Source organism: Rissa tridactyla, chromosome W (assembly GCF_028500815.1).
Source record: "Rissa tridactyla isolate bRisTri1 chromosome W, bRisTri1.patW.cur.20221130, whole genome shotgun sequence".
NCBI lineage: Eukaryota > Metazoa > Chordata > Aves > Charadriiformes > Laridae > Rissa > Rissa tridactyla.
The window spans coordinates 20,851,418-20,865,993 of NC_071496.1; the positions used below are offsets into that span (position 1 = coordinate 20,851,418).

The following is a 14,576-nucleotide window of genomic DNA, read 5'->3' on the forward strand; positions in this document are numbered from 1 at the left end:
CAGCAAACAGTCCAGCGATTTCTTGTACCAATCACAGTAAAACAGTTACAGATCTTTTTTGGGACTTTTTGGGTATTGGAGGACTTTTATCCCACATTTAGTGATATTAATGTGCCTTCTGCAGAAATTAACTAGGAAGAAAGTTGTCTGGCAGGGGACCAAGCAGCAACAAGGAGCCTTTGATGCCTGCAAAAATGCTTTGATTGAGCATGCACAATTATACACTCCTAAGCAAGGATACCCTTTTGAATTAGAAGTAACAATTCCAGACGATACAGTCTTGTGGGGATTGTGGCAGATGACTGGGATGAAAAATCAGAAAGAACCTGTAGGATTTTGGTCCAAGGCATTACAAGGTTCCCCTATACATCATAACCCAACTCTTATTTTACATCCTTTGTTGATATCAGATTCTGGAGTTCTTGTATTTCAGGCGTCCTCAACAAGTACCTGTGCCTTATCTAGAGGAGATAGCATTGGAACAGTGTTATTGGTATCGCGAGCCCAGTATCGAATTGAAGTCCAATCTGAAAAAGCACAAGCCACAGCTTCCCAGTCTGTGTGGGCAGTTACCCTGCATCAGGTCATCAAACCTGGGGTAATATTGGCTGAAGGAGCTGGAGCAATAGCATATGTATTGCTGGAAAGTGATGACACTCCTGTATTCCTCCCCTATCACAGGTTGGCTCGCCATGCTTTATAGTCTGGTACTACAAGTACACACCCTGGATACATCTCTGCAAAAGCAACACGTAAATACTTGGATGTGGTTAGTCTCTACTGTAACTAACTCATTTGCCTTTTATATATTAAGGGAAGGTCAACAGCTGCAGATATTTAGATAACTTGTTTTCAGTGGTGCATCAACCCCAGCAGCTGTATTACAGAATGATACTATGCTAAGTGATTTTTGATATTCATGTCTTTCATTGCTATCTTTTCTGAGTAGGTAACGGCTGTATGCCAATGAATATTACAACATCAACTGAAGGTGGACTATTTCCCCCCCCGACACCAGAAATGCCGCTTCGACTGTGACGGCATGTGTTCCCTCAACGTAACTGATGAAACAGCCAGTATGGAGCACGACATTCAGCATTCTCTGGGACTTAACACACCAAATGAACCAAACTACTGGTAGTGTCTGCCTGGCTGAGTGGTTTAATCCCCTGACAAGAGGAATGGGACACCTCATTCAAAGCAGTATTGTAGAGATATGTTTATTCCTTTTTCTATATATATGTTTATTGCATGCCTTTGTCAATTACTCTGTGTTATACCCCACGAGACTAAATGAACCCCAGCAGAAGTGGTCTCTTGAGCGAGGGGGTGGAATGTGGGAAAGCAATGGAAGATCAGCGAGGAGGATTGTAAATACACTCAAGGGACTCGCACCTGGGGTACTGGAAAACACATATATCACACCAATTGTTATTCAGTCTTGGGTGCTTGCAAGGAAAACACTTGCACTTAGGTAACAGAAGTCTTCGATGGACTCAGGGACACCTTATCTAGCCACTTGAGAATCCTGGCCTGTTGTGGAAGAAGATCAAAGCACAGTGAGAAAACTATGCCTGTTTGAACCTTATAAATACCAGCAAGAACAGGGAGTCCATGTGTGCTCTTGCTAACAAGGACTCTCTCGCTGACAAGGACTCTTGCTAACAAGGACTCTCTCTCGCGCTACAGTGCCCGTGGTCCCTGCTTGCGTGCCTCTGCCCGGGTGTTGCTTCGGAGATTCCCCGGTCTGCAAGGTATCAAGATTAAATTTGTTCTTTGCCTTTCATCCGTGGTGTGTGGTTGTTCCTGTGTCCTGCCTGCATTGGCTCACACAGGTAGAAAGGAGGACCCCGGGAACTACCGCCCTGTCAGCCTCACCTCTGTGCCTGGGAAGATCATGGAACAGATCCTCCTAGAAGCTATGCTAAGGCACATGGAGGACAGGGAGGTGATTTGGGACAGCCAGCATGGCTTCACCAGGGGCAAGTCCTGCCTGACCAACCTCATGGCCTTCTATGATAGAGTGACTGCATCAGTGGACAAGGGAAGAGCAATGGATATAACCTATCTGGACTTCTGCAAGGCCTTTGACACGGTTCCCCACAACATCCTTCTCTCTAAGTTGGAGAGATATGGATTTGATGGGTGGACTGTTCGGTGGATAAAGAACTGGCTGGATGGTCGCATCCAGAGGGTGGTGGTCAATGGCTCGATGTCCAGATGGAGAGGGGTGACAAGTGGTGTCCCTCAGGGATCCATACTGGGACCAGTGCTGTTCGATATCTTCATCAATGAGATAGATAGTGGGATCAAGTGCACCCTCAGCAAGTTTGCCAATGACACCAAGCTGAGTGGTGCGGTCGATGTGCCAGAGGGACGGGATGTCATCCAGAGGGACCTGGATGAGCTAGAGAGGTGGGCCCATGCAAACCTCATGAAGTTCAACAAGGCCAAGTGCAAGGTCCTGCACTTGGGTCAGGACAATCCTCGTTATCAATACAGGCTGGGGGATGATGTCATAGAGAGTAGCCCTGTGGAAAAGGACTTGGGGGTACTGGTGGATGAAAAGCTGGACACGAGCCAACAATGTGCACTTGCAGCCCAGAAGGCCAATTGCATCCTGGGCTGCATCAAAAGAACTGTGGCCAGCAGATCGAGAGAGGTCATTCTCCCCCTCTACTCTGCTCCCATGAGACCCCATCTGGAATACTGTATCCAGTTCTGGAGCCCTCAGCACAAGAAGGACATGGACCTGTTGGAGGGGGTCCAGAGGAGGGCCACAAAGATGATCAGAGGGCTGGAACACCTCTCCTATGAAGACAGGCTGAGAGAGTTGGGGTTGTTCAGCCTGGAGAAGAGAAGGCTCCGGGGAGACCTTATAGCAGCCTTCCAGTACCTGAAGGGGGCCTACAAGAAAGCTGGGGAGGGGCTGTTTGCAAGGGCATGGGGCGATAGGACGAGGGGCAATGGTTTTAAACTAGAGCAGGGTAGGTTTATATGAGACATTAGGAAGAAGTTCTTTACCATGAGGGTGGTGAGACACTGGAAGAGGTTGCCCAGAGAGGTGGTGGAGGCCCCATCCCTGGAGACATTCAAGGCCAGGCTTGATGAGGCTCTGAGCAACCTGATGTAGTTGAAGATGTCCCTGCTTACTGCAGGGGGGTTGGACTAGATGACCTTTAAAGGTCCCTTCCAACCCAACACATTCTATGATTCTATGATTCTATGATTCTATGACTGAGGGAGCAAAGTCCCTCCCAGTGTTAGTGAAGACAAGGTTCGTGACCACCTGAGGAACCTGAACATACACAAGTCTATGGGACCTGAGGAGATGCACCCCAGAGTCCTGAGGGAATTGGCTGATGGAGTTGCCAAGCCACTCTCCATGATATTTGAAAAGTCATGGCAGTCAGGTCAAGTCCCCGGTGACTGGAAAAAGGGAAACATTGCACCCATTTTTAAAAAGGGGAGAAAGGAGGACCCCGGGAACTACCGCCCTGTCAGCCTCACCTCTGTGCCTGGGAAGATCATGGAACAGATCCTTCTGGAAGCTATGCTAAGGTACATGGAGGACAGGGAGGTGATTTGAGACAGCCAGCATGGCTTCACCAGGGGCAAGTCCTGCCTGACCAACCTAGTGGCCTTCTACAATGGAGTGACTACAACAGTGGACAAGGGGAGAGCTATGGATATCATCTATCTGGACTTCTGCAAGGCCTTTGACACGGTCCCCCCACAATATCGTGCTCCAAATTGGAGAGACATGGATTTGATGGGTGGACTGTTCGGTGGATAAGGAACTGGCTGGATGGTCGTATCCAGAGGGTGGTGGTCAATGGCTCGATGTCCAGATGGAGAGGGGTGACAAGTGGTGTCCCTCTGCGGTCCGTATTGGGACCAATACTGTTGAATATCTTCATCAATGACATAGTGGGATTGATTGCACCCTCAGCAAGTTTGTGGACAACACCAAGGGCGTGGTGCAGTTCTATTATGCTTTGAGAAAACCCATAATAATTTATTGTCGTTTAGACAATTATTGTATCACCTGATGACCCCTCCCCACCCGGAAAGGGGTATCGGGGAAAGCAAGGAAAAGGAGGGTTGAAATATAAATAGATTTAATAGGATAAGAATAAATAATTAACCATAATACTAAAGAACCAGTATTAATCCCGATACTAATATAAGATATACAAGAATTATACTGAGACAATTATATCAGTAGGAAGCTGTGCACTCCCAGCAGTGGACAGAAAATGTCGGACACTGCAAACGCAATGGCTTCGGGAGGAAGGGAAGGTCTCAGGGGTCTGGCACCGGGGCAAGGAGTTTCTCTGGACTGCCACCATCAAGGGAAAGTGAAACTATGCAGCAAACTTTCTAATTTATATCGAATGTGACACTCATGGTATGAAATAATCCTGTTGGCCAGCCTGGGTCAAATGCCCAGCCCTTGCTCCTCCTCATCCCTGAACCTGGTAAGGCTTGAAAACACTGAGACCTTGAATCCCACATAGCCTAGCTGGCTATAAAGTAAATATTTTCCTGAATTCAGGCACTAGAGTCTTCCAAAAGTGGAGTTTTCCCCAGCATTACAAGAGAAATTAGTCCTGTGTCGCTCAACCCAGGACAAGTTCACGTGCCTGATAGATGGGATGCCATCCAGAGTGACCTGTACATGCTCAAGAAGTGGGACCGTGTAAACCTTATGAGGGTCCTGCACCTGGGTCAGTGCAACCCCCGGTATCAATACAGGCTGGGGAATGAAGGGATTGAGAGCAGCCCTGCTGAGAAGGACTTGGGGGTACTGGTGGATGAAAAGCTGGGCATGACCTGGCAATGTGTGCTCGCAGCCCAGAAAGCCAACCATATCCTGGGCTGCATCAAAAGAAGCATGGCCAGCAGGTCGAGGGAGGTGGTTTTGACACTCTGTTCCATTATGGTGAGACCCCACCTGGAGTATTGCATACAGTTCTGGAGCCCTCATCACAGGAAAGACTTGGACGTGTTGGAACGGGTCCAGAGGAGCACCACAAAAATGATCAGAGGGATGGTACACTTCTCCTATGAGGAAAGGCTGGGAGTATTGGGGTTATTCAGCCTGGAGAAGAGAAGGCTACGGGAACATCTCATTGCAGCTTTTCAATACTTAAAGGGGGCTTATAAGAAAGATGGGGACAGACTTTTTAATAGGGCCTATTGTGATAGGACAAGGGGTAATGGTTTTAACTAAAAGAGGGTTTAAATTAAGACTAGAAATAAGGAAGAAATTTTTTACTATATGTGTGGTGAAACATTGGAACAGGTTACCCAGAGAGGTGGTAGATGCCCCATCCCTGGAAACATTCAAGGTCAGGTTGGATGGGGCTCTGAGCAACTATATGACATTTAAAGTTCCCTTTCAACCCAAACTATTCTGTGATTCTATGATAATGGCATTTCTCGATTTCACTGACTAGATAAAAGTGAGAAAGGGCAGCAGTAGGTATCATGGTAGAGAGAATATTCATTGAAGTAATGACTAATTGCAAGGATGTTATTGTCCCAAAGGAAACAGCTGGAGGCAGTGTCAGGATGTCGTGGTTTAGGCTGAATTGGCCAATGACGAGACAGATGCTTTCCCCCACCTCTCACTCCAAGGAGAGGAGGAGGAGAGATAGAGATTTACAAGTGTAGAAGGAACTAAACTACTTTAATGTAATATTAATAATAAGATAAAAAGGAAATAACGAAATAGATACAGTATATACAAATCCTTATCAAGCTCCCAGGATGACATCACCAGCAGGCACTGGGGAAGTCCCAGGCTGGATTTAGCGATGGACGGGAACTGGATTCCAGAGCTGGAGTCAGGAACACACAGATTGGGATCAAAGGCAGATGAACAGGCAGGGTCCTCCTCAGATGTCAGGCATTGAAGGAAGAGAGCTGACCTTTTGATCCCTCAGCTTTTATACTGAGCATGGGGCAGATGGGATGGAATACCCCTGTTGGTCAATTTTGGGTCCCCTGTCCTGTCCGCTCCTCCCTGCAGGTGGGACCCCTCTACGCTTCTCCACTTCCGACCCTCCAATGGGGCACAAAACAAAGTTAGCTGACCTTGGTTGTTATAGCAATAAGTATAAGCAAGAGCCTCTCTGCGTACCATTCCTTGTCACTATTTGTAAACGTTGGTCTTATCACTCTGAGAACAAACAGTTTTTGGCACAATATGCTGTTAATTTCAGAGAGTTAGAAGAAACCTAGCTAAGAAGTAAAATTACTGAACAGAAAGTTGGTTCTGTTTTACCTCAAACAAGGACACAGGGGTATCCCACCTTCCTCTGCCAGAATGTTGAATGCTCTTAATTGACTGAATCCAGTGTGGTGAAAGCAGCTGATGGGAAACAACTCTCATGCTAGAAAAGGTGTCAGTTTTCTATAAGTCTCCTGCAGAAGAAATGGAAATGCAAATTCTCAGTTACTTTGATAATTAATTATATAACACATTCCATGCATTTCAAGTGAATTGCTGAAAATGTATCTTGAATTGAAAAAAAAATCTTGAAACTGATGCAGTTTGTGTGGAGAAATAAGAACCAAAATAACTGTTTACAAAACATAAATTAAGTCACAAGTGTCACAAATAAGGTCATTGAATATTGAGCTAATTGCCATGAAAGAAAAGTTCATACTAAATGTGGTATTTGCCAAATGTAGACAATTTAGTTATGTAATTACAACTGACAGTAAATGGGTGTCACGGGTGGATTGATTAACTTCACTTGTAAGAAAGAAGTAGTGAAATGTTTATTAACATAAAACAGTGATTTAACAAAGTTAGTAGTGAATGCGACAGTGTTTTACGAGATTCTATGCCAGGGTACACTTGATTATTTACTGCATAGAGGCCAGGGTCAGACAAGCTCTCAGGGAGACCCTCCCGTTGAGTCACGAGGTTCAGAAAGGACCCCCTTGCTTTCTAAACTCCTTCTCAGAGGAGTCTAGGTGCGGCTGGATCCAATCCTAGTCCCAGACTTGGTCAATGGTTTATGTCTAAAGGATTATATATGCACAATCAATCCTTATATCACTCAGCTAAGATTTCAAAGTTTAGCATGCTATTAGTCACTTACCGAGAATCTGTTGCAGCAAGGAATCTCTCAGCCTCGAGGAGAAGAACCTTAAGCGAGCGTCCCCACTCAAGGGGAGATCCTGTCGTGCAGCCCGCTGCCGTGCAGGAGAGCTCAAAGGGCTCTTGGGCTGTCCACTATTTATGGAGTAAGATAATTGACCTATAGTCATATTCTCATGGGAACAAGATGCCTAGGTTCCCACTCCAGACAGTGTTTTGGTTATGTTGCCAGCCATCTCCCACAGTTCAAGTGCAACTCATAACAACTCCTGCTGATGGCCGTGGCTTGAGCAGGAGCTGGGAGGGGAAGGGGGAAAAGGGGAGAGCACACTGCCACAATGACTGAACTAATTAAACTGGAGCTCTGTAAGCAATTTGCCTCATTAAATGTTTTACAGTTCTATATCTGCATCAAAGTTATTTCGTGTTTAGTTTAAATAATAATAAAGGAGGGAAAATCAAGGTTTATTGGAATTTTGAGTATCTCAATTAAAATTATCTTATCTACAGAAAAGACTTCTGTAAATAATTACAGTGTTCTGTATTTTTTCCGCAGTTTGAAGAACAGAATTGTTTGAAGAACAGTTGCATTTGAGATTCTCTTTTTTAAAGAAGAAAGTAGTGTTGTTAGGTAACATGCTCCTACTGGATTTTTAGGTGCTTTGCTCTAGATTCCAGATGGAGAATGATATATATGTTAATTTCTTGTACCTGAGCATTTCAGTCTGCCTAGGCATCAATGTAAGTAGTCTGGATCTCATCCCAGTTTTAACCACTGAAGCTGTTTCACCTTTCTGAATACTGTATTTCAGAAAAAAAAAAAAGTTGCTGTTCTGAGTTAGACTCTAGGATGGAGCTGCATTGCAGAGAGGAAACTAGAACTGTTTGCATATGGTTAATGTGATAGTGGTATAAAAGAAGAATTACAGAATTCTATGCTAAATTTATCTTCAAGTTTGCTGAATAGACTAAAGCTGTTTCTGCAACCATGCTAACTTTCTGCTGAATATATGAAAAGGGTACCTGCTCCTTAGTCCTGAATCAAAGTCAGAGAAATGAGGCTTAGTGTCTGCCAACAGCATAGAATAAACCTTTTCAGTTTACTACTTTAATGTGGCCAACTGCCAATCAGCAACCAAATTTTGCTTGCTATTTTAACATTAACATTATTTTAACAAAACACTCAGAAATAATTGTGATACTTGATAGTGAATAAATCTTTTAGTGACCATCTGCCAAAATATTCTTATATAGCAGGAGATAAATTGCTTCCAAAATCTCAGCTTTTTGCTAAGTTCTTAATGCTTCACAGTGAAGCTCCTAGTGAGTATTACCCTGGTAGCTTCATAGAATACTGTGGGGAAAACTGGGGAAAACACTTAGTTATGGTGCATCATCTGCAACATTTGGGGGGGAAAAATTATTTCAAATTCTTGGTAGATTTTGTTGTTTTGAAAGACACTGCTGACTGTGGAGCAAGTATTCCACTTGCATTATTTTTTTCATATCAGCTTTGGAAGATAACTATACATTAAAATCTGCAAATATTTTTTCTCTTAACCCATTCAAACATATGAGGCAGTTCACAGTTTGTACATTTTAAATTATCATTTACCACTGTACTAATAAGAAAAATTAGACTGTAACCCCCTCCTGAACTTTTAAATAAATTTGCCATTTATACTGGTTTTGAGTGGGATAGTTAAATTTCTTCATAGTACCTAGTATGGGACTATGTTTTGGATTTGTGCTGAAAATAGTGTTGATAATACAGGGATGGTTTAGTTATTGCTGAGCAGTGCGTACACAGCATCAAGGCCTTTTTCTGCTTCTCACAACTGCCCTGCCAGCAAGTAGGCTCGGAATGCACAAGAAGTTGGGAGGGAACACAGCTGGGACAGCTGATCCCAACTGACCAAAGGGATCTCCTATACCATATGACGTCATGCTCAATAAAGCTGGGGGAAGAAGGAAGAGGGGGATGTTTGGAGTTATGGCATTTTTCTTCCGAAGTAACCATTATGCGTGATGGAGCCCTGCTTTCCTGCAGATGGCTGAACACCTGCCTGCCAATGGGAAGTAGTGAATTAATTCCTTGCTTTGCTTGTGTGCATGGCTTTTGCGCTACCTATTAAACTGTCTTTATCTCAACCCACGAGATCTCACTTTTACCCTTCTGATTCTCCCATCCCAATTGGGGGGAGTGAGTGAGCGAATTTGTTTTATAGTCAAGTGTGCTAGGGCATAACTGTATGGGCTGCTGTCCTGAGGCCTTCTTGGAAATGAGAATTTCCTCCTATTTCCTCCTACGAGAATTTGCTCCTATTGAGCAAATTTTTAAAGAAATAAATACTGTATGTGCCAAGAGTGCTTACTGTAGGCAAGTTTATTGATTCATTAGTTGGGGAAACCCACACTGGGGGTGGATAAGAGGAATAGTCATGTGAGATCACTGCAGCAGGCCTAGTAACAGAAAACAGTCTCAAGCCTATATTTGATGTTGAAATTTGTAATGTATTTAGAAATCAGTTAAAATGATCAGTGAGCATAGAATTAGGCTTTTAGCTTAGAAGTATTTGTGAAGGAAATTAGTCTGTCCCAGGGCTACAGTTCTCCCTGCAGTGCATTTACAGACAATCTCTTTCTTGTGAAAAATAGTAAAATTAAAAAGGTAGAAACAGAACCCAAAAGGATGTCTCTAAGGTGTCAAAGGAGAATATCTGACTGATTAAATCCTAATCACAGTGGACTTGGAGAGGGTTTTAAACTAATTTCAGTAAGTTTCAGGTTTTTCTGTGTCTACAGAACAGATTCAAGATTACAGTGAGAGAGCGTAAGGGCTTTGAGCCAAGCGACTTCTTGTTGCTCTGTGGTGATACAGCATCAGACACAGCAGCATCACAGAGTATCAGTGAAAAAAGCAGTATTAAAAAATAACTATAGGATATCTTTTCATAAACTTGTTTTTACTGTTTGAATTCTTAAGCAAGGTACTGCATACACTAATTAAATTCACTTAAAGATATATAACAAGTTCTCTATATGAACATAATCGATCTTACTGGTACTGACTTCTTCAAGACTTGTGGGCACATCATCTTCAAGACTAAAGCCAGAAAGAACTTCACATTTCAGTATGTTTTAATACGTTAATATAAAATACATATATTGTTTGTTTATTGTCAAGATACACATAATCTTGTAATTGAGTTTTTTACATAGACAGAGTGCGGGCAGTGCTAAAAAAGTTCTTGTACAACATTGTGCCTCAAATAAGCTGAAAGCTATTGTTTGATCTTCCTTTTATAGAAACCTTGAAAATTAAAAATAATGATGACTGACACATCTGTAGCCTTGCACCGCTGTCTCTTCTCTCTAGATGAACACTATGTCTCTCGTCCTCAGGCTCTCTCCTATCAAAGGCATAATTTCAGTTATTCCAACTTTTAGAGAAGGATCTGCATACAACAGACCACTTAAGTGTTTCTTTCTGTACCTACTGGAGGCATGCATTGTTTTACTACTTAGAGCGCTGTGTTAGTGCTATAAACTGGCCAACAAACTCCTCTAAAACAAATGAAAAAAATATTTTGAAAATTAAATTTAACGTGAATTTTGGTCCAAAGAATTATGAGAAAAATGGAAAGTCTGGACAGGAATTACTGACAGTCTTCGGTGTAAGATGTAAAGGGCATCTGATTCGTTTAACAGAAGGTAGGCGCAGAACAAATTACGTTTTTTTCATGCAGAGTGTATTGGAACTCTGTCATGGTTTAGCCTCAGATGGCATCCAAGAACCACGCGGCCGCTCTCTCAACCCCCCCACGGCCATGTGGGAGGATCGTAAGAAAAAGGCAAAACTCGTGGGTTGAGACAAAGGCAGTTTAACAGAACAGCAAAGGGAAAAGGAAAAAGAACAACAATAACACTGATAGAGGAATGTACAAACGTGATTAATGTACCACCGCTCACCAACCAGAACCGGGACAAATCAACTCGCTCCCAAGCAGTGACTTCCTGCACCCTCCCCAGTCCAGCTCATGGCTACATCCTGGGTGTGGCGTTACAAGGTATGGAATACCTGTGTCCACTGCCAGAGCCTGGGGAAAATTAACCCTATCCCTGCCGGAACCAGGACATTATCCACCCCTTATTCTATACCATCTACGTCATGCCCAGATCTTACAGGTTCCAATGAATTGCCACCACTTTCCCCTGTCATATATATACGTATACACATATATATTAATACAGTCTATGGGCCATCACTCTAAAATATCCGTAGAGTTCATTTAAATCTTGACTTTGGGCTCCATCTGTTAGAACAGTCTCTCAGGGCAGGTGAGATGCTGTGTGGTGCTGGCCTCTTGCATGCTGTATATTCGGAGCTTGTGGCTGGTGTATCTGGTGTGGCTCATGCCCATGGTCCATGGGTTGAAGATGTTGATCTAAAGGAAGTTGCTGGGCGCCAGCTGGTGAGGTCAGTTCTGATCCCATCACCACTGCGCTTTACTCAGTTTTTCATCAAAGTCCATTTGTCATTAGTTTGGGTGATTCTTACTGTAGTACAACTGACAGCAATTACAGTAATGAGGACATACAGTGACAGGGTTATTTAGCAATTAGCATAATATAATTTGATTCATTGGCTATTCTCGCCCAAAATCCCATGAGGTACACATAGGACCTCCCCATCCTTCTGCATCACCCACCAAGTGCACCCAGGTCCTTGGGCAAAAGCAATCCCACGGATGGGCTTGCCTTTGCCTGAGGCAGGACTAACCCAGACTGTCTTCCCTAACATATTCTTCATGTGCACTAGGGGGACTTTATCCCCTTCTGCAGTATGTGGAAGTTTTGATTGGGCAGGGCCAGCTCGATTGGTAGATCCCCTGGTGTTAACTAGCCAGGTAGCCTTTGCTAAATGTGCATCCCAGTGTTTGAAAGTCCCACCACCCATTGCTCTCAGTGTAGTTTTTAACAGTCCATTGTATCGTTCTATCTTCCCAGAGGCCGGTGCGTGACAGGGGATGTGATATACCCACTCGATGCCATGCTCTTTGGCCCAGGTGTCTATGAGGCTGTTTCGGAAATGAGTCCCATTGTCCGACTCAATTCTCTCTGGGGTACCATGTCGCCACAGGACTTGCTTTTCAAGGCCCAGGATAGTGTTCCGGGCAGTGGCATGGGGCACAGGGTATGTTTCCAGCCATCCGGTGGTTGCTTCCACCATTGTGAGCACATGGCGCTTGCCTTGACAGGTTTGTGGCAGTGTGATATAATCAATCTGCCAGGCCTCCCCATATTTATATTTCAGCCATCATCCTCCATACCAAAGAGGCTTTAACCGCTTGGCTTGCTTGATTGCAGCGCATGTCTCACATTCATGGATGACCTGTGCAATAGTGTCCATGGTCAAGTCCACCCCTCGGTCACAAGCCCATCTATATGTCGCATCTCTCCCTTGATGACCTGAGGTGTCATGGGCCCACCGAGCTATGAATAATTCACCCTTATGTTGCCAGTCCAGATCCACCTGAGCCACTGCAATCCTAGCAGCCCGGTCCACCTGCTGGTTGTTCTGATGTTCCTCAGTGTCCCGATTCTTGGGTACATGGGCATCTACGTGACATACTTTCACAACCAGATTCTCTATCTGGGCAGCAATACCTTGCCATAGTTCTGCAGCCCAGATGGGTTTGCCTCTGCGCTGCCAATTTCCCTGCTTCCACTGCTGTAACCACCCCCACAGAGCATTTACCACCATCCATGAGTCAGTGTAGAGATAAAGCACTGGCCATTTTTCTCGCTCGACAATATCCAAAGCCAGCTGTATGGCTTTCACCTCTGCAAACTGGCTTGATTCTCCTTGTCCTTCACTGGCTTCTGCAACTTGTCAAGTAGGACTCCACACAGCAGCCTTCCACTTTCGATGCTTTCCCACAATCCGGCAGGACCCATCAGTGAACAGGGCATGTTTCTTCTCATTTTCTGGTAGTTTATTATATGGTGGGGCTTCCGCATGTGTCACCCTCCTCCTCTGGTGACATTCCGAAATCCTTGCCTTCTGGCCAGTCCATGATCACTTCCAGAATTCCTGGGCGACTGGGGTTTCCCATTCAAGTTCGCTGTGTGATCAGTGCAATCCACTTACTCCATGTAGCATCAGTTGCATGATGTGTGGTGGGGACCCTTTCTTTGAACATCCAGCCCAGCACCAGCAGTCAAGGTGCTAAGAGGAGCTGTGCTTCTGTTTCATGGAATGACCAGCTTTCAGAAGGATTCGGACTATTTTATTCCCTTTCTCAAAAACTTCTTCTGCTGTGTTTCCCCATACAATGATGTCATCGATGTATTGCAGATGTTCCAGAGCTTCACCCTGTTCCAGTGCAGTCTGGACCAGTCCATGGCCAATGGTGGGGCTGTGTTTCCACCCCTGGGGCAGTCGATTCCAGGTGTATTGGATGCCCCTCCAAGTGAAAGCAAACTGTGGCCTGCACTCTGCTGCCAAAGGGATTGAGAAGAATGCATTCGCTATATCAATTGTGGCATACCACTTGTTTGCCTTGGACTCCAGTTCATACTGGAGTTCTAGCATGTCCGGCACGGCAGCGCTCAGCAGTGGCGTGACTTCATTCAGGCCACAACAGTCTACAGTTAGCCTCCACTCTCCATTAGATTTTTGCACCGTCCATATGGGACTGTTAAAGGGTGAGCGAGTCTTGCTGATCACTCCTTGAACCTCTAGTTGACGAATCAGCTTATGGATGGGAATCAGAGAGTGTCAGTGCGATATTGCTGCTAATGCACCGTTGTGATAGCGATTGGCACCTGCTGTTCCTCGACCCTAAGCAGCCCCACAACAGAAGGGTCCTCCGAGAGACCAGGCAAGGTAGACAACTGTTTAACTTCCTCCGTCTCCAAGGCAGCTATGCCAAAAGCCCACCGGTACCCTTTTGGGTCCTTGAAATGCCCTCTCCTGAGGTAATCTATACCAGGGATGCATGGAGCCTCTGGGCCAGTCACAATGGGATGCTTTTGCCACTCATTCCCAGTTAGGCTCACTTCCGCCTCCAGTACAGTCGACTCTTGGGATCCCCCTGTGACCCCAGAAATACAGATGGGTTCTGCCCCTCTATAGCTTGATGGTATTAGGGTGCACTGTGCACCCGTGTCCACTAGAGCCTTATACTCCTGTGGGTCCGATGTGCCAGGCCATCGAATCCACACCGTCCAATAAACCCAGTTGTCCCTTTCCTCCACCTGGCCGGAGGCAGGGCCCCTCTAATCCTGGTCATAGTATCCGTTACTCACTTCTTGCAGAAATGACTTGGAAGTTCCCTCAAGAGGATCAGAAGCAAGATCAGGCCTTCTGCTCTGTCTGGGGAACTGCCCGCTGGAAACTAGGGCGGCACTTTTCCTGGAGGGATCCCCTTTTGTGGTGGTCCTTCCTTGCAAC

The 14,576-nt window shown here is 45.0% G+C and overlaps 1 protein-coding gene across 1 annotated transcript in view; it reads left to right on the plus strand.

The window, feature by feature from the left end:
• LOC128901902 (uncharacterized) overlaps nt 1–14,576 on the plus strand; it is a 95,836-nt gene that overhangs the window by 766 nt on the left and 80,494 nt on the right. Inside the window, 1 exon segment of the mRNA XM_054184050.1 lies at nt 434–598. Within this exon segment, the coding sequence (XP_054040025.1) occupies nt 434–598 (165 nt within the window).